General features: G+C 40.8%; 3 protein-coding genes across 5 annotated transcripts; 2 read left to right on the plus strand and 1 right to left on the minus strand.

Annotated features, from left to right (window-relative positions):
* Positions 1-1,216: 1,216 nt before the first annotated feature.
* On the minus strand, positions 1,217-3,527 carry LOC131539128 (GTPase activating protein homolog 4-like). Its single transcript, XM_058773502.1, has 3 exons — positions 3,185-3,527; positions 3,053-3,073; positions 1,217-2,580 (listed from the first exon to the last, which is right to left on the minus strand). Exons 1-3 carry the CDS (start codon positions 3,525-3,527, stop codon positions 2,489-2,491), a joined length of 456 nt encoding a protein of 151 aa, XP_058629485.1. The 3' UTR covers positions 1,217-2,488.
* LOC131538770 (calmodulin-regulated spectrin-associated protein 3) lies at positions 3,446-17,240 on the plus strand. Of its 3 annotated transcripts, none has more exons than XM_058772916.1 (19): positions 3,446-3,748; positions 6,465-6,694; positions 6,786-6,926; positions 7,394-7,480; positions 7,965-7,997; positions 8,928-8,975; positions 10,351-10,489; positions 10,595-10,734; positions 10,910-11,003; positions 11,090-11,141; positions 11,229-11,287; positions 11,452-11,482; positions 11,650-13,510; positions 13,590-13,708; positions 13,787-14,085; positions 14,305-14,356; positions 14,447-14,565; positions 15,249-15,367; positions 15,456-17,240. In XM_058772916.1, the coding sequence occupies exons 1-19, from the start codon at positions 3,610-3,612 to the stop codon at positions 15,756-15,758; spliced, it is 4,065 nt and encodes a 1,354-aa protein (XP_058628899.1). In that variant the 5' UTR covers positions 3,446-3,609; the 3' UTR covers positions 15,759-17,240. The 3 variants fall into 3 exon arrangements, with proteins under 3 accessions (XP_058628899.1, XP_058628967.1, XP_058629005.1); XM_058773022.1 differs by lacking the exon at positions 3,446-3,748 and adding an exon at positions 3,788-3,806; XM_058772984.1 differs by lacking the exon at positions 8,928-8,975.
* A 493-nt stretch (positions 17,241-17,733) lies between these two features.
* wu:fk65c09 (keratin, type I cytoskeletal 47 kDa) lies at positions 17,734-26,688 on the plus strand. The gene is given in 10 exon segments (XM_058773263.1): positions 17,734-17,767; positions 17,956-18,602; positions 18,822-18,904; positions 20,820-20,884; positions 20,887-20,975; positions 21,820-21,981; positions 22,783-22,908; positions 24,051-24,351; positions 25,762-25,922; positions 26,535-26,688. Coding segments are annotated over 9 exon segments (1,575 nt in total). The 5' UTR covers positions 17,734-17,767; positions 17,956-18,020; the 3' UTR covers positions 26,541-26,688.
* Positions 26,689-26,729: the final 41 nt, after the last annotated feature.

Below are 26,729 nucleotides of genomic sequence, written 5' to 3' on the forward strand. Positions count from 1 at the left end.
CTTAGTTTTATCGTGCGCCGCGGCCATTTTGTAATTTGAAAGCGCAAACCGCGTGTCATTAGCTTGAAGTTACTTAGCTGTTCAAGAATACTGCTTGATATTATTTCTTGTCACATTCACTTATTCTCGTGAGTAAAGCACACTGGTTTGTAGCACAGCTAGTTTTCCAGTTCACTCTATTTCTGAGTATTTATTTACCTGCTAATGTCAACCGCTTCCTGCATTCGACGAAAACGGAAGAGGAAAAACTGACTTTGTGTAGATGACTATCTCGCCACATTTTCACAGGTTGCTGCGGTCTAACATGAGTTTTATTTCGAGATCTGTGGGAGGATGAATGTGTCAGACGCCTCGCTGCAGGAGCGGTAACACAGGGTTGTGTTCTTTTATTCAGAATAATATGGAGTCATTCAGATCAGATGTAATTAAGATGAGTCAAACCCAGACACCTCTGAACATTGGTCATTAAATGATACGTTGATTAACCAGGTTGAGCAGGTCGGTCCGGAGCTCCTCAGGATCTGGGTGGAGATGCAGAAGATGATTTTACCTGCTTTAACAGACTCAACATTGTGCCATTCACACACCCTCATGTCCTTCAAACCTGTGAGACTGGTGAATGAGGCAGAATTTGTAAAAATGCGTGTTTTTTTTGTATTTTTTCTGATTGCTATGCATTTAAAATTAGTTTAATATGCTATATCCGTTCAAATGAAAGCTTAAGTGTTTGAAATGATCTAAAAATCAAAATGTTCTTATGTCATTTTGAGTGACACCACAGACTTTATATTGCAAGTTACTATAGGCTCTGTGATGTTACCAGGAAAGACGGTAACACCACAGACACAGCGGCATAAATCTAGACTTTTCTAAAATGGAGGCTGCCATCATGATGATTTCAAGATCAGGGGACATTTTGGAAATATTAATAAGTATGTATTTATCAAAATTTTGATTAAAATATGTAAAATCTACAAGTTATCAACATAACACCACAGACACTAATAAAGTGCGACACATGAAATTGTCAGAAATTTAGCTAAACTTAATAAAATGAATAAGAAAGAATGTCCTCAGATCAGCCAGCACCTGCAGTGACCTTTACACACAGGAAGTAGTCAAAATAGCACCCCCTTTCTTAAATATAGCAACATATGTATTTTTTAAAACAATTTAATAAAATTGTGCATGTTAAATAAAATCTATATTCACAATATAACCACTTTATTTGTGTTAAGATGTTATATTGTTGCGATTACATTCCATGATACCCCTCTGAGGTACGGCGGGAACATCCATATTTTGTTACAAATGCAATCTCTCAAACTCAATTAAATATGTATTTTAAAACAAAAACGTAACTAGTGCACAAATCGTGATTACCCTACAGAATATTTTATAATTGATTGGTATTTAAAGTGTATTTCAGCTGTTGTAAAGTAGAGGGACACCTGCCACCGCAAATGAAGAAGGGCCCAGTTGTGAACATTCAAATTATATAAATATGTTTAGTCAGCTATGACTGGTTGTCCTTTAATTGTGACTTTTTATTTCATAATTATAAATTAGCATCCCATTTTCAAGTTTGTCATAATTATTACATATGACATAAGTCCAAATAAAATAATTGAATTCATGGAGGCTGCCATCATGATGATTTCAAGATCAGGGGACATTTTGGAAATATTGACTTTTTATAGTGTAATTAGGCTGTGACTTAGTATCTCATAACTTTCACATAATGATTATAATTATGATTTACCAAAGCTTTTTTGTTTGTTTGTTTTTTCCCCTTATGTGGTGTAAACAGACTTATTCAAATCAGCATATGACTGACTTATTGCATTGGTCATCATTTTACAATATCCTGTAGGATCTGGACTGTGTGAGTTCAGACGCGTGTATCTGTCTGCCCCACATTCACTATCACAGGATGAAGGCGTCACATGCTCACAGTTATTAATGTGAATTTACAGCAGTGAAACACGAGTTACTCAACACTGCTGGAAGTGTACCACAGAATCTCTTGTGCAGCCGCCTCCTGTCGCCTAGCAACGGTCTCTTTGGAGACAGGGATGCTCTTCTGCTGTCGCCGAGCAACAGCGTCAGCAAGGATCTCTTCTTCTTCTTCTGCGGTGAGATTGCTGTCTTGAGTCGTGTCCAGGATGCGACGGATCTGACGTCACCGGAGGAGGATCCGCCCATCCCTGGTTACACAACACCTGAGCACACACTTCAGCAGAGAGTAAACATGCACAGAAGTACATACAGCTCTGCCGAGTCATTAGAGTCATTAATCAGTAAAACAAGCAGCGTGTGTGAAGCGTCCTGGAAAGTCTGTCCTGGTGTTTTTGAGTCAGATTCCTGAGGAAATGAGTGACTCTAAACCAGATCACCCAAACAGAGATGACACTGATAATGACTGCACTGCTCCTGTAATGTGCTCTGATTAGCAGCTGAGATGAACCGGTTCTTCTGCATTCCCTCGTCACCTGAGGCCGCAGAGATCTGCTGTGTTTCCTCGCCGCCGGATCAGGGCTTTCACTTTTAATGCAAGGCCCTCCGAACACCTTCCTAAAGCTTAGAAACAGCTAAAGTATATTATACATGAAGTACAATATATATAATGCATCACATTGATTCAAGTTCATTCAGTTTAACAAACTTTTTTTTTTTTTTTTAAGTCAGATTAATATTTGAGTTGAAATTACAAGTTAAATTACTTGTACAGAACTTCAAATTTTAAGTTAAAATATGTGGAAGTTTTTTTTTACAGTGTATATAGGCAACCTAAAGATCAGTTTTACTGTGTGAGAGAAACATTATTTATAAAGGATGCATGCTGTTTGCTAAATTAAATGATTGGCTTTTATGTTGTTGCTAATGAGGGGGAAATGACAAATAATATCTGGAAAATATATAAAGTTGACAGCCTTTTTTCCCATGCAATGTTACTGTTAGATGTATAAACTTTATTTATTTGTTTATTTTTATTCAAAATTGTTAAAATAAAAAGGTTTGTTCACAGAAAATGTTGCTATAAAATACTCACAGAAAGATCTAGCAAATCCATCTGAAACATATATAATAAAACAGTATTTCATTTTTAATTGTTATAAAAATAACTGAATTAAACAATATACTCAAAATGAATGTATTTATGAGCAGTTAAGAATTAGCCTACACTCATATAGTATAGAAGGAGCTGGGCTCCCTCTGCTGGATGAGCGCTGCTCGTGCTCCTCAGTGTTCACAGTCAGAGAGAGAAGTATCTCTTTCTTTCTTTCTTTCTTTCTTTCTTTCTTTTTCTTTCTTTCCCTCTTTCTTTCTTCATTTTTTTCCCCCATTTTTTCCCTCTTTCTGTCCTTCTGTCTTGGCTCCGCCCACCCTGACGCGTGATTGGACGGCCGCGGTGTGATTGACAGCTCCGGCGGACACCTGACGCTCGGAGGCTGCGTCATGCGCGAGGGGGACGCTCCGCGGCGCGTTCGGTGACGGATCATCGCGCTCTCCGGTGTGTGGCGCATCTGCCGGTCACACCGCACAATGACGCCGTAGGGAGCGCCTTTTCGCCCGTCCTTTCATTGTTCCTCTCGCGTCCGCTTGTTGATGGAGATGGACGCGTCCGCGGCGAAGAGGGGCGCGCCGGTGCCGGACATCTGCCCGCTGGACCGATACGACCCCACCCGAGCCAAGACCCGCGCCGGAGTGCGCTGGCTGCTCGACCGGAGCCGCGGACCTGAAGAAGGTAAACCTCTGCGTGCGTCCGCAGCATCAGCACCGCGCGCTGCCGCAGAGACGGAGAGGTGTGTGTGTGTGTGTGTGTGTGTGTGTGTGTGTGTGTGAGCGCAGGGCGTCACCGCGGCTGTGTGTGAGATCCAGTGAATCAGCAGCTGGTCGTATAGCAGTAATGAAGCATCAGCTCCAACACACTACACTAGCACACTACCTCCAGCGACCCCTAATATTAACACACACACACACACACACACACAGCGCGCAGGCGGGGATGTCTTTGTTTTTGCGCTCAGGAGCGTCGGAGTTGCAGATGGAGCGTCATTGTCTGAAGAGGCCCAAAAGCGTTTTAAAGCGAATCACTGATGACTAGAATTATGAATTATGAATAATATTTAATTATTCAGAATCTGTATAACAAACTTTGCCTTTTGAGTTTTTCTGTGGATATTGTTTTCTGTTAGTGCAGGTCACACTCAACTGAAGCAGGACAGAAATTGCAAGTAGGCCTACTTTTTTTTTTTTTTCATGTCATAGGCTACTTGCAGGAATAATGCAGGAACAACCATACGTTTTCTCTGAGCAAAAACATTGCTTCAGAAAGACCAAAATATAGAGAAAAAGATGCATTTTCATATTTAACTGAGTTAATATGGATGTAGCCTAATATTTACAGTAATAAATCAGATGACACCACTCACTCCTGTTACTGTTACTGTACGTGACCCTGCAGCACAGAAGCAGTCATAAGCAGCACAGCTATATCTGCAGCAATAGCCAACAATACACTGTATGGGTCAAAATTATACATTTTTCTTTTATCACCAAAATCATTAGGATATTAAGTAAAGATAATGTTCCATGAAGATATTTTGTAAATGTACTACTGTAAATATATCAAAACTTAATTTTTGATCAGTAATATGCATTGCTAAGAACTGATTTTCTCAATATTTAGATTTTTTTGCACCCTCAGATTTTCAAATATTGTTCTGTCATAACAAACCATACATCAATGGAAAGATTGTTTATGTAGCTTTCAGATGATGTAATGGAAAAAAAAACTTAATTAATTAAATTAATTGAACCTTATGACTAGTTTTGTGGTCCAGGGTCACATATACAACTATATGAGTAACAGGACTGAAACAGAATTGAGATTTTAGGATAAAATTGGCAAATACATATAAAATAGCGACATGGACTACATGCTTTTCATGCATATAATGTCCTGGGGACAGAAACGGCACCTACGTGTGTTTGTATCTTATATAGATCTTAATGTCTTAATAATACATATGTTGCTCTGAAATACTTGATTGTAAACTGGTCAATCTTGGCATTCAGTCAGTCTTTCATATCTCTCCACGCTCTCTTTCTTCTCTCAACAAAATAACTGAGGTGCAAATCAATGTATATTTCATATATATCCATACATTTACTTGTTTAGTAATTTGATGTGTGATAATGTTCATTCAGTCAGTTGTTATCAGAAATAACCCCTTCGGGATGGTACTGATCACCTGTCAGGGTTTATTTTGTGATTATGATTTTCACACAATGACCCAGAAATACATAATCTGTCCAGATCTATCATTTATTGAAGGTAAACACTGACTGAATCTGCCGTGAGAGCATCAGTTCGGTGATGAGCTGCTGTGTTTGTGTCAGCGTGTCTGTAGTGATTCAGATGTAGGTCATGAGAACTGGAGAGCAGTGAAGACTCTTCATTCAGCTCTAGTGATGTTAGTAGTGGCCCACCAAACACACACACACACACACACACACACACACACACACACACACACACAGGGGTCCTGCTCTGCTCTGTGTGTGAGCACCGGGGTTTTTCTCAGATCATTTGTGCTGCTCTGAGCAAAGAATCTGATGTGGGTCGCTGTCTGTGTGTGTGTGTGTGTGTGTGTGTGTGTGTGTGTGTGTGTGTGAGGGGTTTGCGTGACTGAGAGAAACACATCATGAAGTGTCTCTTGTGAATGACTCTCTCTCTGATTGCGTGTCAGACTCATGCAGGTCACATCACAGTCAGTCACTTTATTGTCTTCTCTCTGTTGTGCTGAAAAAATGCAGCATCTTGTGAAATATTATAATTATAACAGCAGTTTTCTATGTGAACATATTGCAAAATGTAACGATTGCTGTGATCAGAGCTGATTTTTTCTTTAGAGAACAGAAATATTTTAAACATTATAAATATCTTTACTGCCACTTTTAATCAGTTTAATGTGTCAATAGCCAGGTTTCCATAAAAGTTTAAAGTTTATTTAACTTGTGTGCACAATTCCCATCCAACGAGTTAGAGAGAACAACAACATCACTTCCTGATAAACTGGGATTAAGAAAAGAGGCAATTAATCCGCTGGTTAATCAGGTAATGCCATTCCTTAGCGCAAATCAATGACATTTTGACGAGTTGTTGGCAAATGCATTTCCATCTCTCATTATTCGCATTAACCCTTTTTTGCACAAGTCAAAAACCACCTCAAGCGAGCATAAAAACCTTTGCAAATTAAGGAATTTTTTTCCAATCACTCGTTTCTCATGCGATACTTCAAAATACGCAAAAAAACAGGGTGCTGGAAACATAGCTATTGATGAATAGAAGTATTAATTTAAAAAAGAAAATGTTACTGACCTCAAACTTTTAGTTTTTCAGTTTAATCTCAGTGCGGTTAATTATGTTTGATCACTGCATTGATCTGTGTCTGTAGAGAGTCTGAAGGAGGACGGAGGCGTCTGTCCCGCTCTGGAGCGCCTCCTGCTGTCCGGCGATCTGTACTGCAGAGTGTTTTCCTCTCGCGCTCTGTCCGGCGTCACAGCGCCACCTAGAGACCTCAGCTCTCTGCTGCAGCTCCTCAGCCGGTATGACCTGATCCCGCTCCACACGGACCAGCAGAAGCCGGTCGATGAGACGCAGCTCAGCCAGAAACCCATTAACATGGTGAGTGAATCATACACACACTCACTGCACTAATGCATGCACGTGATTTGATTGGCTGACAGACGTCTCTCTCTTCTCTGATTGGTTACAGGGGGCCCATCTGGCCGTGATTGATTCTCTGATGTCACTGAGCACAATGGAAACCGTGGGTCAGGTTAAGATGACAAAGGAGACGGATCAGTTCGGGTCCAACAGGAGCTGGGAGAACGCACTGCTCTTCTGGATCAACAAGGTTCATTCCTGATCCTCAATCTAGAACCAGATCTAGCTCACAGCAGCACCGCCAAAAGTCAGCTTTGTTTCTACAGTGCTTTATACCCTTTCTTTCAAAGCAGCTTCATAGTTAAAAACAGGAAAATAACAGAATCAATGATGCAAACATCATCAAATATAAGACAAAATCAAATTCCTCAGCAAAGCAGCTCTAACAACACAATAGTGTCATTATACAGATCAGTTCAGTAAGTTTTGTTCTCATCTGATAGTGTCAGCACCATCAAATCACTGATATTACCAAATATTAAGCGTCTTTTAAAGAAGTGGAGTGAAACCGGATTTAACTGCAGTGTGAATGCAGTGAAAAGGATCTGGAATCAGTGTTTAAACATACATGAAGTTCAGAATGAGCTGCTCGAGTTCAGATCTGGATGTGTTAGACTGCATGATCCTGAAGTCGTCTGAGTTTCATTTCTTGCGCAGGTGAATCAGAAGTTGCGAGAAAGCGCTAATGTTGAAGATAATCCGAAGCCAAACCCCTGCACGGACCTGCAGCCGGCTCAGCCATCTGTGAGTGAACACACACACACACACTCACACACTCACACACTCACACACACACACTCACACACACTCACACACACACACACACACACTACACACACACACACACACTCACATGCACTCACACACACACACACACACACACACACACACTCACACACACTGCACACACACACACACACACACACACACTCACACACACACACACACACACACACACACACACACACACACTCACACACACACACACACTCACACACACACACACTCACACACACACACACTCACACTCACACACACACACACACGCACTCACACACACACACACACACACACACACACACACACACACACACACACACACACACACACACACACACACACACACACACACACACACACACACACACACACACACACACACACACACACACACACACTCACTCACTCACTGTGTTACTGACGCTAACGCTCATCTCTCTCCTTTCAGTGCCCGCAGCGCTGGTACTGGAAACTGGTCCCAGTGAGTATTACAGCTAATAACACACACATCAGCTTGAGTCTCAGTTACTGACGGGACTCACTGGCTTCTCATGATTTATAAGACATCCTCATTGCATATGTGATTGTGTATGACTCTGATCATGGATACAAACCAGAGTCTGAGCCTTTTAACAAGAGTGTCTGTATGCCGACGTCCCCGACAGAAGTGCCTTATTCTGATTGATTGATGTGTTTTGATTGGGGTTGGTATGATTTTGTGATGCTTTTGAAAATCTGTTCTGATCACCAAGGCTGCATTTATTTGATTAAAAATACATAAAAAAACTGAAATATATTTAAAATTTGAAATAACTGCTTTCTATGTGAATATGTGTTAAAAATGTAATTGATTGCTGTGATCAAAGCATCATTACTGCAGTCTTCAGTGTCACATGATCTTCAGAAATCATTCTAATATGCTGATTTACTGCTCAAGAAACATTTCTGATTATTATCAATGTTGAAAACAGTTGTGCTGCACAATATTTTGTGGAAACAGTGATACATTTTATTTTTCAGGATTCACAGATGAATAGAAAGTTCAAAAGAACTGCATTTATTTGAAACATTATAAATGTCTTCACTGTCACTTTTGATCAGTTTAATGCATCCTTGCGTTGATTTAAAAAAAAAAATACTACTGACCCCAAACTTTTGAACGTTGTGCATATTTACCAATATTTGGCCTTTCTCCTTTGTCTCAGAACACACAATGTACCCTTTGACCTCTTCCGTTGAATGACATGTGCGCTGATATCGGTCCAGCCAATAGGAATCAGGGGGTGGGGATCCAGCATTGTCTCCGCCCCCTGTTACTTCTGTTTGTCATGTGACTGTGTGTGAATCTGGTTGCCGTAGCGACGACCCCTGGGCATTTACCCGTGTGCTCTCTCTGCCATACTGCACCCAGCATGCCATCGCATTTTGTTTGAAGGAGTCGGGGAATAAGCCTCCTGTGGTAACGTATCCGCCCGCCTCCTGTCTCCATCACTCACACACACACACACACACACACACACACACTCACACACCTCTGCATGACGTCATCACTGTCCTGTGTTTGATTTCGCTCCTGTCACAGATCTCTGCAGGAAACACATGGTTCTTGTAGTGTATTCTTGGTTGCGGATTACATTATTACTTTTGCATTTAATTCAGGTTTTCTTACAGTTTTACACAAATTCTTTCACACTCTTTGGTTTGTTTCTTACTGTCACCTGCTGTATATCCATGGCTGGACTCTGGATGGCGCTCCACCTCGCTGAAGCCTATATTTCCCCCTCACATATTCACACACTCACACACACACATCAGTGTTTTGTTCTTCCCCATCACCCTTCACCTGTCCTGCTGTCGTCTGTGTGTGATTGAATCTCATGAAACCATGAACATTTTCCAGATTTCCTCCCAAATCAAAAAAACAAGAAACTAAATTTTAAATAAATATAGCCCGCTTTTAGCATTTAAATTTGCATAATGAAGTTTTCATGACATTAAACCCCCATAAACCCATTACTGTGAAATAGTGCAGATATTAAGCAGTGGCATGCATGAGCAGTGTTTGTTGTACAACCTATAATTTACACTGATTTTAATCAAATTTGATTGGAATTACATAGTTAAAAGTGCTATATTTCAGTAAGGAGAATCACTATTGAGAATTATGCAGATTGAAAACATGATTTTGTTTTAGGTATTAAGATAATGAGATTTTCTGCATTTACAGTAAAGAGAACTTGTGGGAAAAAAATGTAAAGTTAGACTTTGTAAAAATTGTAAAAAGCGTAGTAGTTCTAAATATAGGCTTCATTATCTTTATGTACAGTGCAATTAATTTTTTCTTTCTTTTGATTCTGGGGTGAAATGTGAGCCAGACATGTTTTCATGAGATTGTGAGTGTGTGTTTGTATTGTACGCACTGGCTGGTTTGTGCTGGTTTTGCTTTGTGTGTGTGTGTGTGTGAAGTGATTGTTTGTGTGTGTGTGTGTTGAGCGGATCTGAACAGCTCTCTGAGAGCGACTCCTGCACGCTGACATTCACTCAGTGATCAGTCACTGACGGACTGTGATGAGTTTGATGCACTTTTCTATCAAAGGCACATTCACTGATAGTGCTGAAATGAACAGTGAATGAATCTGATTCTGCGAGTCAATCAGACAGAACAAAAGTGAATCTGATTCACTTGAAAGAAGACTGTATGTTTTTGTTGCTGTTTCCCTCCCTGGTTTTCTTTGACAATCTTTCTTTCTAAATAAATATATTCTAAATGATCTTTCTTCTGGACACATCTGAACAGTTTTCCTGCTGTCTGTGTGTCTGTCTGTCTGTCTCAGATCCGTTACAGGAAAGATAAGGTTCAGTCTAAACAGACTCCGGTGTTTGTGGTGATTTCTGGAGTGAAGGATTTGTCTAACGGCTGCGCCATCGCTGCTGCAATTCACTTCTACTGTCCTCAGATTCTGCCCCTGGAGGGTAAAACACACGTTTATCTGGCTGTCTGCAGACAAACAGAAACCTTAAAAGAAAACTACCCACTTTTTACAAATGTTAATTTCTCATCTTTCGTTCTCTCTGTAGATGTGTGTTTGAAGGACACCATGTCCGTGGCAGACAGTATGTACAATCTCCAGCTGATTACAGAGTTTTGTGAAAGTCACCTAAAGAGCTGCTGCCCCCTACAACTGGAGGATTTACTGTATGCCCCGCCCACTTTACAGGTGAGATATGCCCCACCCACTTTGCAGGTGCATTGTGCCCTGCCCACTTTACAGGTAAGTGATGTCCCACCCATTTTAGAAGTGAGATGGACATGCAGCATAGTGTTTCTTGAGAATCATGAAATGTATAATAGTATGATAAATATGTAAGCATTTTGTCTTTTGACCCCAAAAGGTGAACATTATGTGCTTCCTTTCGGAGCTGTTTGCAACGTTCGAAGTGCAGAAACCAGACTTTGTCAAACCCAAACACACACTGGACCTTACAGGTGGAAATAAACATACATAAACATATGAGTGAACACAAAAACAAACAGCACATTCGGATCCTAAACAGGCTCTCTGTTGTTTACAGATGCATCAGATCTGGTCGACTGCACAAGTCCGATCAGTGGCAACAGCAACTGGTAAAGCTCTCTTTATAAAACACTAATAAGATGCTTTCTCTTGTTAGCACTTGAACTGCATCATGAGATTTGATATCTTTCTTGCAGTGGAGCTCCATCTTTCCTTCTGAAGCAGTCGCTCCTGCCTCAGTCCTCTTCTGTGTCTGGTGAGAGCTCTCTGGAATGTGGATTCTCATTTGTTTTCTCATTTTAGGCTTTGGACTACAAGTTGTGCTTTTTGTAGAATTTGTAGTTTTATATTTGACATTATGCATCCTTATTGTGTTTTGTATGTAACTGATCTATTATTTTCATATCTGATATTATGTAGAAGGACGGGGCTGGAGCAAAAAGCAAATTAGGTATGTCTTTTTATTATGATATTTCAGTTTAAGAAAGTACAACTAATTTAATTTTTATGATCAAAATTATGACTAAATGGTACTGTAAATCATTAAACATTTTTATTTATATAATTCATTCATCGAGCAACAGGGATCTTCAATCTTTTTCTGTTTCTCTGTCTCAGCCGTCCTCTCTCTGCCGTGGCCTTCAGCATCCCATTCCCACTGGACAGTGATGTTGATGTAGTTATGGGCAATCCTCTCTTCCGTTCCGTCAGCACAGACAGCCTCACGATGGTAACCAACCCTGGTCCTTACACGCCCCCAGAGGATCTGAGTAAACTCATTGGTCACGCTCCTCTAGGAGAGTTACCTACCATAGAAGAAGCATTTCAGATTTTTCATACTGCCCGTCCAGTACACAATGAACCCCGGCTGCGGCCAGAGGGAGCGCCATCTGGCTTTTACCTCCACTTCCCTGAGGGGGGTGAAGCCCGACTGAGCAGCTCTGCCCCCTGCCGGTCAGGGATGATGTATCGACCAATTGGAGGAGGGCCTGATACCTGCGGGAACCGCAAACGACAACCTGTTGGTTCACAAGAAAACCATGAAGGTTTAGAGTGCGACACGCCTGAAGACTCTCCCAAAACCTCCTCCAGCCCAGCCAACGGGCCAAAGACTGGTCGCATGACAAACTTTGCTGAACGCAGGAAGAAGATGCCAGAATCCCCAAGTAACTCCAAGTCCCAGGAAGTGGAGTCGTTGTTGAGCCCTGCAATGATGAGCCCCGTTGGGGCAGTGGAGGCGCAGGAGCTAGGTACACGTCTGGAAGAGAAACGTAGAGCTATCGAAGCTCAAAAGAGGCGGATCGAGGCCATCTTCACCAAGCACAGGCAGAGGCTGGGCAAGACTGCCTTCCTTCAACTCCAGAAGAAACAGGGGGAAGAACTGGAAGATGATGGACAGTCCCTCACTCTGGATGAACGACTGACACGAATGGAGCAGCAGCTCCAACAAGAGGAGGACAAAGAGAAGGAGGAGGAAAAAAAGAAAAAGGAGGAGGAGAAGAAAGAAAATGATGGAGAGCAGAAGAAGTTGGAGAACGCTGGTGATGTAGTAGCTCCACCTAAACTGGAGAAACAGGTTACCTTCTCTGTTGAAACGAAGAACGAGGAGGAGCCACCATTGGTGGAATATAATGAGGCAGTAGCCAAGCTAACCTCCACCCTACAGTCCCTACAAAGGGACATGCAACGCCTTACAGAACAGCAGCAAAAGCTCATGGGAAAGAAAACTCTGAGTTCTCCGAAAAACACCCCCTCAAATAAGACACCTAGCTCCAGCAAGGCCTGGGTCATCCAGGCTGGTTCCAAATCCCCTGCTACACCGCCTCATCTTTCTAGAGAGTCCACCCATATCATTTCACCCTCTGGATCTCCATCACGCTCCGGACAACTTTCTGACACACTTAGATCCCCTAAAAGTTCAGCAGCATCTGCTCCACGCAAATCCCGTGGTGCTGCTCCCAAGAGCCCCAAACGGCAACGTCCCTCCCGCCCCACAGACCTCGGTTTCCAGCCCCTCACACGTGTCCTTACTCCCCCACAGAACGTGGACACGCTTCCCCATCTGCGGCGAGTCTCTCCGAGCCAATGCCAGGTGCAGACCTGCTCCTCGCTGCGACTTGGTGGTCCATGCACGCCCCAGGACTCTCCACTGCAACCTGCTCCGCCTCAAGAGAGCACCTCAGAATCTGGCTCCAGCGATCATCACACCCCGATCTTCAACCTGGAGCTGGAGGCTGGACCTCCTTCTGCACTCCCAGCTGAATTGTTGGGAGGTGGGAATAGCTCAGGAGCCCCGTCAGAGTGCTCATTTGAAAGCGACATGCTGCTTAGCAGCGCCCTGGTGAAAGATGAGACAGAGGGTGCGGGGACAGTGGGAGATGACACTGATCTGGAACAGGGTGCAGAAATATTCTCATCAGATTCCATGAGCGACCAGACAGAGAATGAGAGCAAGATGGGACTCGATGTGTTCTTCAAGGTTTGTGAAGGTCTGCTTGTGCTTTGGCTAATTGTACATGTCTGAAGTGTTTGTAACGTGTGTCTTTGTGGGTGTTCAGGAGGAGGGTCTTTCAGAGGAGGAGATGGCCCAGAAAAGAGCTCAGCTGTTGGAGCGGCAGCAAAGACGTGCTCAAGAGATCAAGAAACGTGCAAGACATGGGCAAGACCCTGAGAACAGGTAAGAATATCTACTTGTCCAAACCCGTTCATTTAGGACCTTCATTCAGGACTCACTGTTCTCTGCTTTCTCCAACAGTCAACAGGCTTCTCTGGATGACCTGCGACCTTCTCAAACTCCGCTGCTTTCACAGTCGCTGCCTACTTCATACACCCCACCCCCTCCATCAAAAGCCACGCCCCCAGGAACGCCCATGCGGCGAGGAGCGTTCACCAGGGCAGAGTATGAAATGCGTCATCAGTTGAAGATAATGGCTGATCTAGGGAAAGTTCTCAAACAGAAACCAGCAAAGCACAGCGGCAAAAAACAACATGCACACAAACCGCACAACAACCATGAACTTACTCACACACGCTCACCGGGGAAGAACAAAACAGGTAATCACACATCACTAGTACTTAAAGGTGAACTGGGTAACTACTAGCGTCACCAAACAGAATTGCTATCTGTCTGTATGAGTGAAACAGCAACATTTACCCAACCAAAATTAATTTGGGACAGGACTGTTAACCTGTTTGTTGAGCAGTGTCAGATGGGAGTAGAGTTTGAAGTTGTTTTGTATTTTGCCCTAAAACCAGTTTTGTTGACTCACACAGTTGTCATTAACAAGAAAGGTGGCACATCTCTATCAGCTGAAAAGCCAGCAAGGTACTGTACCCAGCTTCCATGTTTCTGTCTTCTGTCTTTCATGCATCTTTGTCTTTACTTAAAAGCTTTCTCTCTCACTCTACAACTCAGTTGTTCAGAGTCGCCCTCAAAGGTGATGTCATCAGGGCAGTTGGCTAATCAGAATGGGGGAAAAGACTGGGAACATGCCTCCAATGCCTCCTCTCCAGCCTCACTCCCAGAATACACAGGTAAAGAGCTAATTGTTGATTTTAAGATCAGTTTCCATGTTTGAAAAAAGTTAGGGTTAGTATGAAATTCTAGAGCAATTTAAGTCATCTGTAGTTCTGTATGTGGTTGCCAATTTGTTCTGAGTGGTTACTAGGAAGTTGCTAGGATGTTTTTGTGGTGCCAGAGTGTTGCTAATGTGGTCTTGAATTGATTTTAATGATTGTTAGGCACCTCAAAGGATGTTCTGAGTGATTTATGAGATGTTCCTATAGAGGCAATAGGTTTTCTCAGTGAATGATAGGGCACTGCTTATCAGTTGCTAAGGTGGTCTTTTGTTTGCAGGGGCATTGCTAGGCTGTTGTGAATGATTGCAAGTTGGCTTATAGAACGTAGTTGAGGTCTTCTGCCAGCAGGTAGCTCGGCTGTCCTAAGTAATTGGCGGGCAATTTCTAGGATCTTCAGGGTGGTTGCTAGAGCGTGACTGAAGATAATAAGGTTTTCTAAGTGGTGGTAATCATAATAACACCCTTTAGAGGTTTAACTGCACTGTGTAGAACAGGTAAGTATGAATTCAAATCAAGTGGTTTGACCTGTTTTGATAAGATGAAGAAATAGCACCACCTGCTGGCTGTAGTCAGTACCTCATTTGATCTGTGTGGTTTTCCAGTTGTCAGTTTACTCACAATTTTATCTTCTGTCTCAGGTCCTAAATTATTTAAGGAACCCAGTTTTAAATCCAACAAGTTCATCATTCACAACGCGCTCTCACGCTGCTGCCTTGCTGGCAAAGTCAATGAATCCCAGAAAAACAAGATCATAGAGGTGCGTCACTGTTCATCTTTCTACACAGACATTACTCCCTTTGTGCACTTTCACTTTCTGACTTTCACATTCCCTCATGTTTCTCTAGGAGATGGAGAAAAGCTCCGCCAGTCACTTCCTGATTCTCCTGCGTGATTCCAACTGTCAGTTCCGTGCCATCTACACCCTAGACGGCCAGTCGGAGGAGCTGCATCGACTCTGCGGCGTCGGCCCGCGTGTCATTTCTTCGGCAGCTGTGGAGGCCATTTATAAATACAGCTCCGACAGGAAACAGTTCAATACACTTCCATCTCATACCCTGAGCATGAGCGTGGACGCTTTCACTATCCCCGCCCATCTCTGGCACACTAAGAAACATGGCACGCCCAAAAAAGTAGCCACACCCAAATAGGCTCCGCCTACTCAAAATAAACCACTTCTGCTGAGATAAACTGCTCCCACTTAAATAAGCCACACCTACCTGAATAAACCCCTCCCATTTACAAAACTAGCCACACCGAAATAGACTACCCACTCAAAATAAACCATTCCTGATGAGAAAAATCCCTCCTGCCCACACAAGTAACCCCGCCCACTCAAAATAACCGCACCCTCCTAGATAAACATGCTGCATTCACACCATGTCATAATTACGCTAATTTTGAGATGACAAAACGTGACATTCTAATTGAAGCTGTTCACGTTCTTGGACTCGGAATTATGCATTTCCATGGCAACACTATCAACATCTAAACATGAATCTGAGGGGGTGAGGTGGTACAGTGGCCATATCGTAGCTCTTAGAAAATTCCCCATTTATAAGTCGTAATTACACGTTCTATGAGGATGTGAATGCTTTTACAAGTTGGTATCTTGTAATTAAAACATGACATGAATGTTCCTAAGCTACTCTCTCTGGAATAAACTCCCAATAACACTCACCAATAATAAACCCTCCTGCTCAAATCATCCTGCTCTACTCAAATAAACCCACTATAAGTGCCATTCCTTTAAATAAACGTCTTACCAGCACTAAACCGACAACACAAACTCTCTCTATAATGAAGCGAGTTGAGTTAACCGTTTATGATCAACCAGAAGGACCTTCTCATGTTTTCTGATTCTGCATGAAGACAGACGAGCCCTAAGGTTTTCACGTTACTAAAGACTGAGGAAACCACACTTCCTGTTTGCATGTGAACGTTCGGTTCAGTCCAAATATCTCTTGATGGTCACACAAACTGAGCACTTCAAGCGTTTCTCTCTGATTTTTATGATCTATATTCTCTCCTCTTATAAATACAAACTTTTGAATCTCAAGTCTACCGGTACTGTAGTTTTAGTGAGTATCACTGCTGGGTTTCACTATCTAGTCTCTGTTTGGCTAGAAGATTTTAGGAGATCTCCTGCTGCGAACTCTTGTTCTCTTTTATAATATGGATCAGTGAGTCACAGTCCTGAGAACCTGATCCTGGATCAGTATTAAAAAGCCATTGGACCTCCATCATAAGCATCAGTGTTGGTGGCTCATGTGCTGTATGTGTGTAGACATTTCCTTCATATGAGTGTGTGTTTCAGGACTGATGGGTTGGATGAGGGTGAAAGGGTAATGACCTCACAAAAAGCATCACAATACTGTAATTTGGACATGTACTATGGTAAATGAATATAAGAGACTTTTGAGGATCGTATATGAAGGACTCATGGCTTTACCGTCTGATATGTCTCATCACCTCCTGCTCTGTGTGTGTGTGTGTGTGTGTGTCAGGCTGCTGGAATATTTTCTAATATGAGTTTTGACATCATCCTTGTGTGTTTTTCCTGCTGTATGATGATGATGATGATAATGATGACTTTGTGATGATGAACGTGTACGTCAATAAAATCATTTCTAACATTTCAACTCCGAAGTCTGACAACAAATGAGTTGCACTTCAATCAAATCAGGCAACATATGCACATTTGTAGGGCCTATATATATATATATATATATATATTTAAATAGAATCTGATGTTTGAAAGAGCGTTTTTCAAAAGTATTTCAAAAGGTCAGAGAGTATTTGCTGATGAGATCACCGACACACAGTTCACACACACTGAGTGTTTACATAGTTTTGTTTAATCCTCACAGCAATGATTAATTTGCCTGTTTAATGTGCAGATGGTGAAGAGAGAGATGATGAGAAACACAGAAGACCCTGCAGCATGTGTGCCCGAGGCTCCTGTGAGCGTGAGACTCTCAAACATCCAGAGATACCATTTCAGCTCCTGAACCATGAGGATTTTTATAAAAAATAAAACCACATCTGATTGAAGTTCTTCAAAAACCAACATAAAGTGTGCTGCAGTTACTACCTGTCTGAACTGCACTAATGCAACTCACTGCACGGCACAGCGTGGCATTACCCAAGTAAACATCAGGTTTGCACTGCATCAGTGCTTTTAATATACAGTAGGCCTATATCTCGTGTAGTTTTGTGTTTCTAACTGTAACAAGATGAGCATTAACTACACCTGAATTCAGCTCTTCCTCAGAGATGTTTCCTCACTTTTCTCATGGTTCTTCATCAATGTACTTTTTAAAAATATTTGCATGTCATTATGTATAGAAACGGTTCTGTTCCCGGGGCCATACGCTCTCGCCCAGGGGCCCATCACTGAGTGACTGACGCACATGAAGACGGCTATAAAACATGCCGTCTCCAGCGTCTTGCACTACTCTACACCGGCGCCTCCGCTGATATCGTCTCCACTCACCGTCTCACATCGCTCCACTCTTAACATGGCGTTCAGATCTCAGCGTTTCTCTGGCAGGACTCTCTCCGCGGCCAGCGGCCGTTCGCTGGGTCCCGTCGGCTTCTCCAGCTTCGGTAGTCAGTCAGTGATGGGTGGAGGTCTGCAGAGCGGTGCTGGCTTGGGCTTCAGATCTGGAGCCGGTTTGGGCTTTGGGTCCGGTGCTGGATTGGGCTTCGGATCAGGTTTTGGGTCTGGTTACGCAGGAGGTGGAGGCTCTGTCGGGGCGAGTTTCAGGGCGGGCGGAGGTTTTCTTGCAGAAGCTGTGTCCAATGTCGTCAATGAGAAACAGCAGATGCAGGTTCTAAACGACCGTCTCGCGACCTACCTGGAGAAGGTGAAGCGCCTGGAGACCACGAACCACGAGCTCAACGAGAAACTCCGCTCGTTCACCGTCAACAGAGTCCAGAGCAGCTTCAACCTGGAGCCCTACGAGATCCAGATCAAGCCGCTGCGCGAGAAGGTGCCCGGATTCTCTGCATGCGTTTCAATGTTCAATTTTACAAATACTTCATTGGCATGATTGTTTTACATATGATATTGTCATATACATATAGTATTATAGCTACACAAAACAATGACAAGAAAAGGAAATATACAGTATATCAATAGCAAATAACAATAAAACAGTATTAAAGTAATGTGCTGCGCATCTAACATGATCTGTCTTCTCTTTCTCTAGCTTCTGCTTCTCATGCAGGACCACACTCGCATCGCTTTAGCCGTAGACAACGCCAAACTGGCCGCTGATGATTTCAGAATGAAGTAAGTTTGATTCACATCAGTTTCTGACTGAATGAGCCACATTCAAAACTTTAATTAATCACTGTAAAACATGGTTAAAGGCCCATCCTCACCGAGAACTGTAACTATAAGGATAACTATATTAGTGTCCACACCATGTGTGATAACTATAACTCTAAATATATTAGCGTCCACACCATGTGTGATAACTAAACTATATTAGCATCCACACCATGAACAATAACTATAACTCTAAATATATTAGCGTCCACACCATGTGTGATAACTATAGCTATATTAGCATCCACACCATGAACAATAACTATAACTCTAAATATATTAGCGTCCACACCATGTGTGATAACTATAGCTATATTAGCATCCACACCATGAACAATAACTATAACTCTAAATATATTAGCGTCCACACCATGTGTGATAACTATAGCTATATTAGCATCCACACCATGAACAATAACTATAACGCTAAATATATTAGCGTCCACACCATGTGTGATAACTATAGCTATATTAGCATCCACACCATGAACAATAACTATAACGTTAAATATATTAGCGTCCACACCATGTGTGATAACTATAGCATATTAGCATCCACACTATGAACAATAACTATAACGCTAAATATATTAGCGTCCACACCATGTGTGATAACTATAGCTATATTAGCATCCACACTATGAACAATAACTATAACGCTAAATATATTAGCGTCCACACCATGTGTGATAACTATAGCTATATTAGCATCCACACCATAACTATAACTCTAAACATATTAGCGTCCACACCATGTGTGATAACTATAGCATATTAGCATCCACACCATGAGTGATGACTATAATGATAACTATATTAGCGTCCACACCATGAACAATAATTATAACGATAACTATATTAGCGTCCACACCATGTGTGATAACTATAGCATATTAGCATCCACACCATGAGTGATGACTATAATGATAACTATATTAGCGTCCACACCATGAACAATAATTATAACGATAACTATATTAGCGTCCACACCATGAGTGATGACTATAATGATAACTATATTAGCATTCAAACCATGAGTGATGACTATAATGATAACTATATTAGCATTCACACCATGAACAATAACTATAACGCTAAATATATTAGCGTCCACACCATGAACAATAATTATAACGATAACTATATTAGCATTCACACCATGAGTGATGACTATAATGATAACTATATTAGCATTCACACCATGAGTGATGACTATAACGATAACTATATTCGTGTCCACTCCATGAACAATAATTATAACGATAACTATATTAGCATTCACACCATGAGTGATGACTATAACGATAACTATATTCGTGTCCACTCCATGAACAATAATTATAACAATAACTATATTAGTGTCCACACCATGAGTGATGACTATAATGATAACTATATTAGCATTCACACCATGAGCGATAACAATAACTATACAGTATCCACAGCAGTGGACATTAACTATGACGATAATTATAACGATAGCTATATAAGCGTCAATATCAGCAAATTTTAACTACAGTATATTAGCATCGACACAAGTGGACGATAATGAACGATAACTAGAACTATAGTGATAACTATATTAGTGTCCACAGAACGATAACTTTAACTATACTTTAGTCATCTGCTGTTTTAAATGCTTGAGCTCTTTAAAGCAGAATGGATTCTGATTGGCTGTCAATGTTTTTATCGTTCACCAGCTGAAAAGAAAATCGTTCTGTTGGTGATTCCAGCGATATCGTTCTTCTGTATCATTATCGTTATAGTTGTGGTGCAGATTTTCTTTTCTCATAGCAGAACTATTACTAATACGTGCAGTTGTAGTTGTGGTGTGAACAGTGCACGTGTTTCTGAGCGTTTTAGCCGTGCCGCGCAGGTTCGAGACGGAGCTGGCCATGCGTCAGTCTGTGGAGGGCGACATCGCCGGTCTGAGGACCCTGAAGAAGAGTACGACTCCACCAACACCGTCTTACTGCAGGAGGTCACGGGCCTGGAGAAGGAGTGCACCGCCCTCAAAGAGGCGCACCAGCAGGTGACGAGACACACTTTCCTTTCTCACAGCCATGAACTCTGCTTTTCATTAGAAGCGCAAGATTATATTTTAATTGATTTAAAAATATTTATTTATATGATAATTTATTATATGTATAATATAATTTATTTAATATTATAATTGTAATGTAATATAATTTATAATAAAAAAATAATATAACTACATTATATTTAAATACACATATATATTTTTTTATTTATTATATATTAGTAATGTAATATAATTATTTTACGGAGTGTCTTATTTACACTAAGTGCAAATAGCCCGCCTTGTTGGCAGAAGCTATTTACAGTAACTCCGCCCATCCAGGCCAAACCAGGGGGGTGTTTTCGACCATGTTATCTGATTGGCTGATAGTGACGGGTAGAAAATAAAGTCTCGGGTAGGTGTAGGGAGGGATTTATTGTCCCAATAAAGTAGCATCCATTTAATAATTTAAATTAAAATTATCATTTACACTCAATACGTTATTATTGCATAATTTTATAATGTACTACAATACCGAAGTGCAGTTAATTGCCACTATTTGCAATAATAGTATAAATAGCAGAAAATACTGTTATTTTAACAAAGTGTAGAGTAAATAGAATCTATCACTATTTACACTTTTCAGCATTGCTATTTGCGCTTACTGTAAATAGCATCTAAGAAAATATGCTGTTTTCACTTAGTGTAAATAACCACTTTATATAAATTTACATATTTTTATATAATTTTATGCTTGTCTTGCTGAACATAAACTAAACAGCACAAGCTAAAATGTCAGTTCCAGGCATCTTTAAACTGGTTTTGTGAAGTAAATGACCTTTGCTCTTGTGCTCAGGACATGATAGCCCTGCGCGGGGAGATGATGGGCACCGTGACGGTGGATGTGAAGGAGATCGAGAGCACGGATCTGTCTCGAGTGCTGGCCGAGATCCGCTCCGAGTACGAGATGGCCATCGAGAAGAACCGCCGGGAGGCCGAGAACTGGTACACCAAACAGGTGCAAACAGCACAGCTCCGGCGTGGTTTACTCACACTGACGCCGCCCAGTGTGGCCATCTTAGCAGTTTTGTTGCAAGATGTAGCAACTTTTTTTTTTTTTTTTTTCAAAGTGAATAAAATGATAAAAAGGCATACATTTTCCCTCTAAATTACACAAAAAGTCAGTCTGTAGAGAGCTGGAGAGAAGTGCCTAGCAGTACAGAGATGACTAGCAAGTTACTAGCTGCAATAGTTGAATAATATTTCTTCATTTAAGATACACGTTGTTATTAGTTTGCTCTTATTATTGTTGATCAGTTAGGCACACTGTAAGAAAAACAGAGAAGGTACTGGTCATTTTCTGGCAGGATATTATGTGTTAAGTTTACAGATGTGTCCTGTAAACCTAACACAAAATACAATGTGGAATTTAAAATACAGGTAACTAACCACCAATACACGGCTTAAAATTATAATTGTCCGGAATGTGTAGTTTTATAGCTTATAAGAAAATACATCAAAAGTAATTGTTCAAAAATGTGCAACTGTTCAATAACTCAGTTTAGTGTTTAAATATGAAAATATCTAATCATAAAAATGTTGTGTTTATATCACTTTTACAAATAGTCTATATTAAATTCATATTATTTTTATGAACAAATCTAAGTGAACATATTTTTAATTATATATTGTTTATTCTATGCAATGATGAGGTTTTGCGTCATCATAACGTCATACTTTAGCAACAAATCAAGCTGCTTTTAGCAACATTCCCTGAAAATGAGTTGAAAACACTGAGGCTGCTGCTGCTGTGGTTCAGGTGGAGAAGAAGCAGGCGGAGGTGGAGCTGATCACAGAGACCACCGTCAGCGGCAGCTCCGAAATCACCGACAACCGCAAACTGAGCCTGAGTCTGCATACGCAGCTGGACGCCGCACTGATGGAGGTATGGGACCACCGCCTTCTGCTGTTCGTGTGTGTTCACATGCTCAACCTGACCAGCGTGCACAGATTTTAACATCAGGCTTAACATAACATTTACATACTGCTAACGAAAATATGCTCTGTGGACGTATTGCTAACGTTCCCATTAAGTTATGTCCTGTTTAAATGTTTTAAAAACACTTTTTCTTGGTTATGTGAATGTTAGTTTGTTTATTATTTTGCAAACGTTATGAGAACGTTACTTTTGAATGTTCAAAAAATGTCGTTTTTAAAATGTTTAAAAACTTTTTTTCTCCCAGAAAACGCAAAGGGAACGTTACTTTGCAAACATTAAGAGAATGTTACTTTTGAACGTCGTCTTTTCGCCAAGTCTGTCATTTTAATGTATCATTCACCCCTGACATGAAGATGTGCAAAAACAATTAAAAATCAATCAAAATGATGGTTCCTCATTTTGGCCAGCATTGCATGTATGAAAGAAAAAAATCCCAGAATGCGCTGACAAAAGTAAAAAATAAAAAATTAATACAAAATAAATGTAAAAGTCAATTTTATTTAATAATAAAATATAATGTAAATAAAATAGTTTTACAATATATGCATTCACATTCAAATGTCTGGGGTCAGTACAATTTTAAAGAAATTAATACTTTTATTCATCAAGGATGCATTAAATTGCACAAAAGTGACAGTAAAGGCTATAAAAAGATTTGTATTTCAAATAAATGCTGTTCTTTTGAACTTTCTATTCATCTGTGAATCCTGAAAAATAAAATGTATCACAGTTTCCACAGAAATATTGTGCAGCACGACTGTTTTCAACATTGATAATAATCAGAAATGTTTATTGAGCAGCAAATCAGCATATTAGGATGATTTCTGAAGATCACGTGACACTGAAGACTGCAGTAATGATGCTGAAAATACAGCTGCGCATCCACAGCAGATATCCACATAGAAATCAGCTGTTTTAAATTGTAATAAAATTTCACAATTTTTACAGTATTTTGATCAAATAAATGCAGCCTTGGTGAGCAGAAGAGATTTTTACCTTTAAAACAGTAGTGTAAGCTACACAAACTCTTTTGTGCTAAGTTTAGTAATGATTATTAGTATAACCAACATGACTGTGTTGTGCTGCAGAAGGGGAATCTGGAGCAGCGTCTGGTGGAGGCGCAGGCTCGGTATCAGGCTCAGGTCTTCTCTCTGGCTCAGCTGGCCGGCAGTCTGGAGGGCGAGCTCACCTCGGTGCGCGAGAGCGCGCTGCAGCAGAGCCGCGACTATCAGCTGCTGCTCAGCACCAAGGTCCAGCTGGAGCGCGAGATCAGCACGTATAAAGCTCTGCTGGAGGGCGCCGGAGAGCTCCACAACATCGCCACGCTCAAGACGCCGGCGATGAAGGTGGAGGTCGAGAAGAGCGCTTTGCTTTCATCAGCTACTGCCGGTGAGCTACGCCTTAAGGTCCTTGCACACTGAAGGTTCTTGCAAACCGAGTCTGAAATTTTCGTGTGTTTTTTTCGTATTCGTCATCCTTTCCTAACAAAATGCTTGGTACGGATGCGAAAACAGAAAATCAAACCTGATCCGAATTTGTTTATGACGGACAAAAGTTTCGGAGGCAGTGTGCAAACGGGATTGAGATCATCTTCATTTTTTTTTACGTGCAAAAAGTTTGAACAAGAATTTCAGACTCGAGGTCCGAAGTCCGAAATTTTCATGTGCGTTTTTTCGTTTTTTTCATGTTCGTCATCCTTTCCTATGAAAATGCGTGCTACGGATGCAAATATGCAGAATTTTTTTTTTTTTCGTGCAAAAATTTCAGAGAGAATTTGCGAGAATTATGCAAAAACCTTTACGACAAAAATCCTGATTAAAAAGTACTCGTGCAGATATTCGCTAATACGGTATATCGTAGTCTAATGCACTTTATCTGTTTGTATCTGTAGATTTAAATTCCAATACATATTTTAAAAGTTTTCTTACACTTTCTTACAGCACTTACAAACACCAAAACTTACAGTTTTATTCCTCTCTGTATTCTGAGGGTTTTTACTGAGGCGTTTGTTCATATATCATTCACACTGATTTATACAACATATTACTCTAAAAACATGGTGAAAATGTGTTTGTTTTCTGTCTGTTGACAGTATTTTCTGATTTATTGCGTGATAAAAATAGAAATCCAAAATCCCCTCTGGAAAAACCTGATCTTGATCTAACGAACTAGAATTTTGAGCCTGGCTTTATGCAATCTTCAGATTAATATACTGTAAATGTATGCAAATTTGTGCATTGGATATTAGATAATTCATCATTTGCATATTTAAACATAACATTTCAAGCAAATTGTAATATATAAAAGGTGTGCAGTTCTTAATGTTATCAATCAGCGGGGGAAGTGGCGATATTTATTAATTAATTTTTTACTCTGTTCACCTGTAGCATCTTGCCTTTAACAAACCGTGTATATTCTGCGAAAAAACAAAGAAATGAAGTCAAACAGTTGTTACGCATTTTCAAACAGCTGTTCGGATAACTGTATTTGCTGTGTTCATCAAACAACACCAATACCTTACAGACTTCATATTTATTTTCAAACTTTTGTTTATACTTAAACAATTTAACGTTTTAATTTGGACTAAAACATGGCATATCGTAAGATGTTCTGATTCTTTAATGGTTGTTCTTTTAGACTTTAATCTGTTTAAAACATTTGTTACATTTATTGTTTTCTGTAACATTTAAAAGTTTTGTATATTGTTTTGTTACATTTAAATGTTAAAAAAATATCTTATGCCTGTTATTAAAATGACAACACATGAGTGTCCGTAATGATGATTGTGATTGGCTGCAGGTGCAGGAGGCGGAGTCGAAGTCGTCGCCCCCTCTGAAGCGCAGTCTGGTGGTCCCGGCGCGAGCGAGACGGCGGTGGGCGGAGCATCAGCGTATGCTCTGATGTCATTGGAGGGGGTAGCAGCGGATGCAGTGACGTCATCAGGCAGTCCAGCCGCTGAGGTTCGATCCGTCACAGCGCACTGATTGTGTTTATCTGGTCTAAGCTGTCCAAAATCACCCCTACACATAGGGCACTGCCATTTGTAGTGGCGTCCAAAACCATTGTGAACTTTGCACTCATTCAATCCCATAATGCACCGCAATAATGAGTGTACAACCGAGGAACACTCAACAACTAGCGAATACCCATAATGCACTGTAAGGGTCATGCTTTTTAATATATTCTTTCATTTCAGTTGACGTTTATTTTGTTTCTATGGTATTAGGTTTAATTTTAGTTAATGATAACCTTGCTGCAGTTACTAAATAGATGTCGGTTTAAAATGCGGTTATTTTGTTGAGGAAATTACCTGGTTTAACGTGTTATTCGCTATAAATGTTTGTTTTATACTAGTTTATATATTGTATGTAAATATAAATATAATGCACATGCAATTTTTGCATTACAATGTTAGCGGTCAAAACTGTCGAGAGTAACGTGACTGAGTTACATCTGTGTTTTATGGAGACACTTGAAAGTTATACTGTACCTTTAAGGCCAGTTTAGAAAGACATACGGGATGAAACGTGATATTTTACTGATGAGATCTTTCCTCTCTTGTGATTTTGTAGATATAATGTCTGCTGGAGGGATGAGCGGGTCTTCATGGTGGTGCTGATATCATCAAAGCTCAACCAATCAAACGCTGATGTTACTCTACAGTGTGTCATGCTGCATAACTGTGACCAGCATCAATAAACTCAAATCCTCGAACCGCTCTGTGTTTTTATTCACCAAAGTCAATAATATCTCGCAAAGCAAGCCAC

Source organism: Onychostoma macrolepis, chromosome 01, assembly GCF_012432095.1.
Source record: "Onychostoma macrolepis isolate SWU-2019 chromosome 01, ASM1243209v1, whole genome shotgun sequence".
NCBI classification, from domain to species: domain Eukaryota; kingdom Metazoa; phylum Chordata; class Actinopteri; order Cypriniformes; family Cyprinidae; genus Onychostoma; species Onychostoma macrolepis.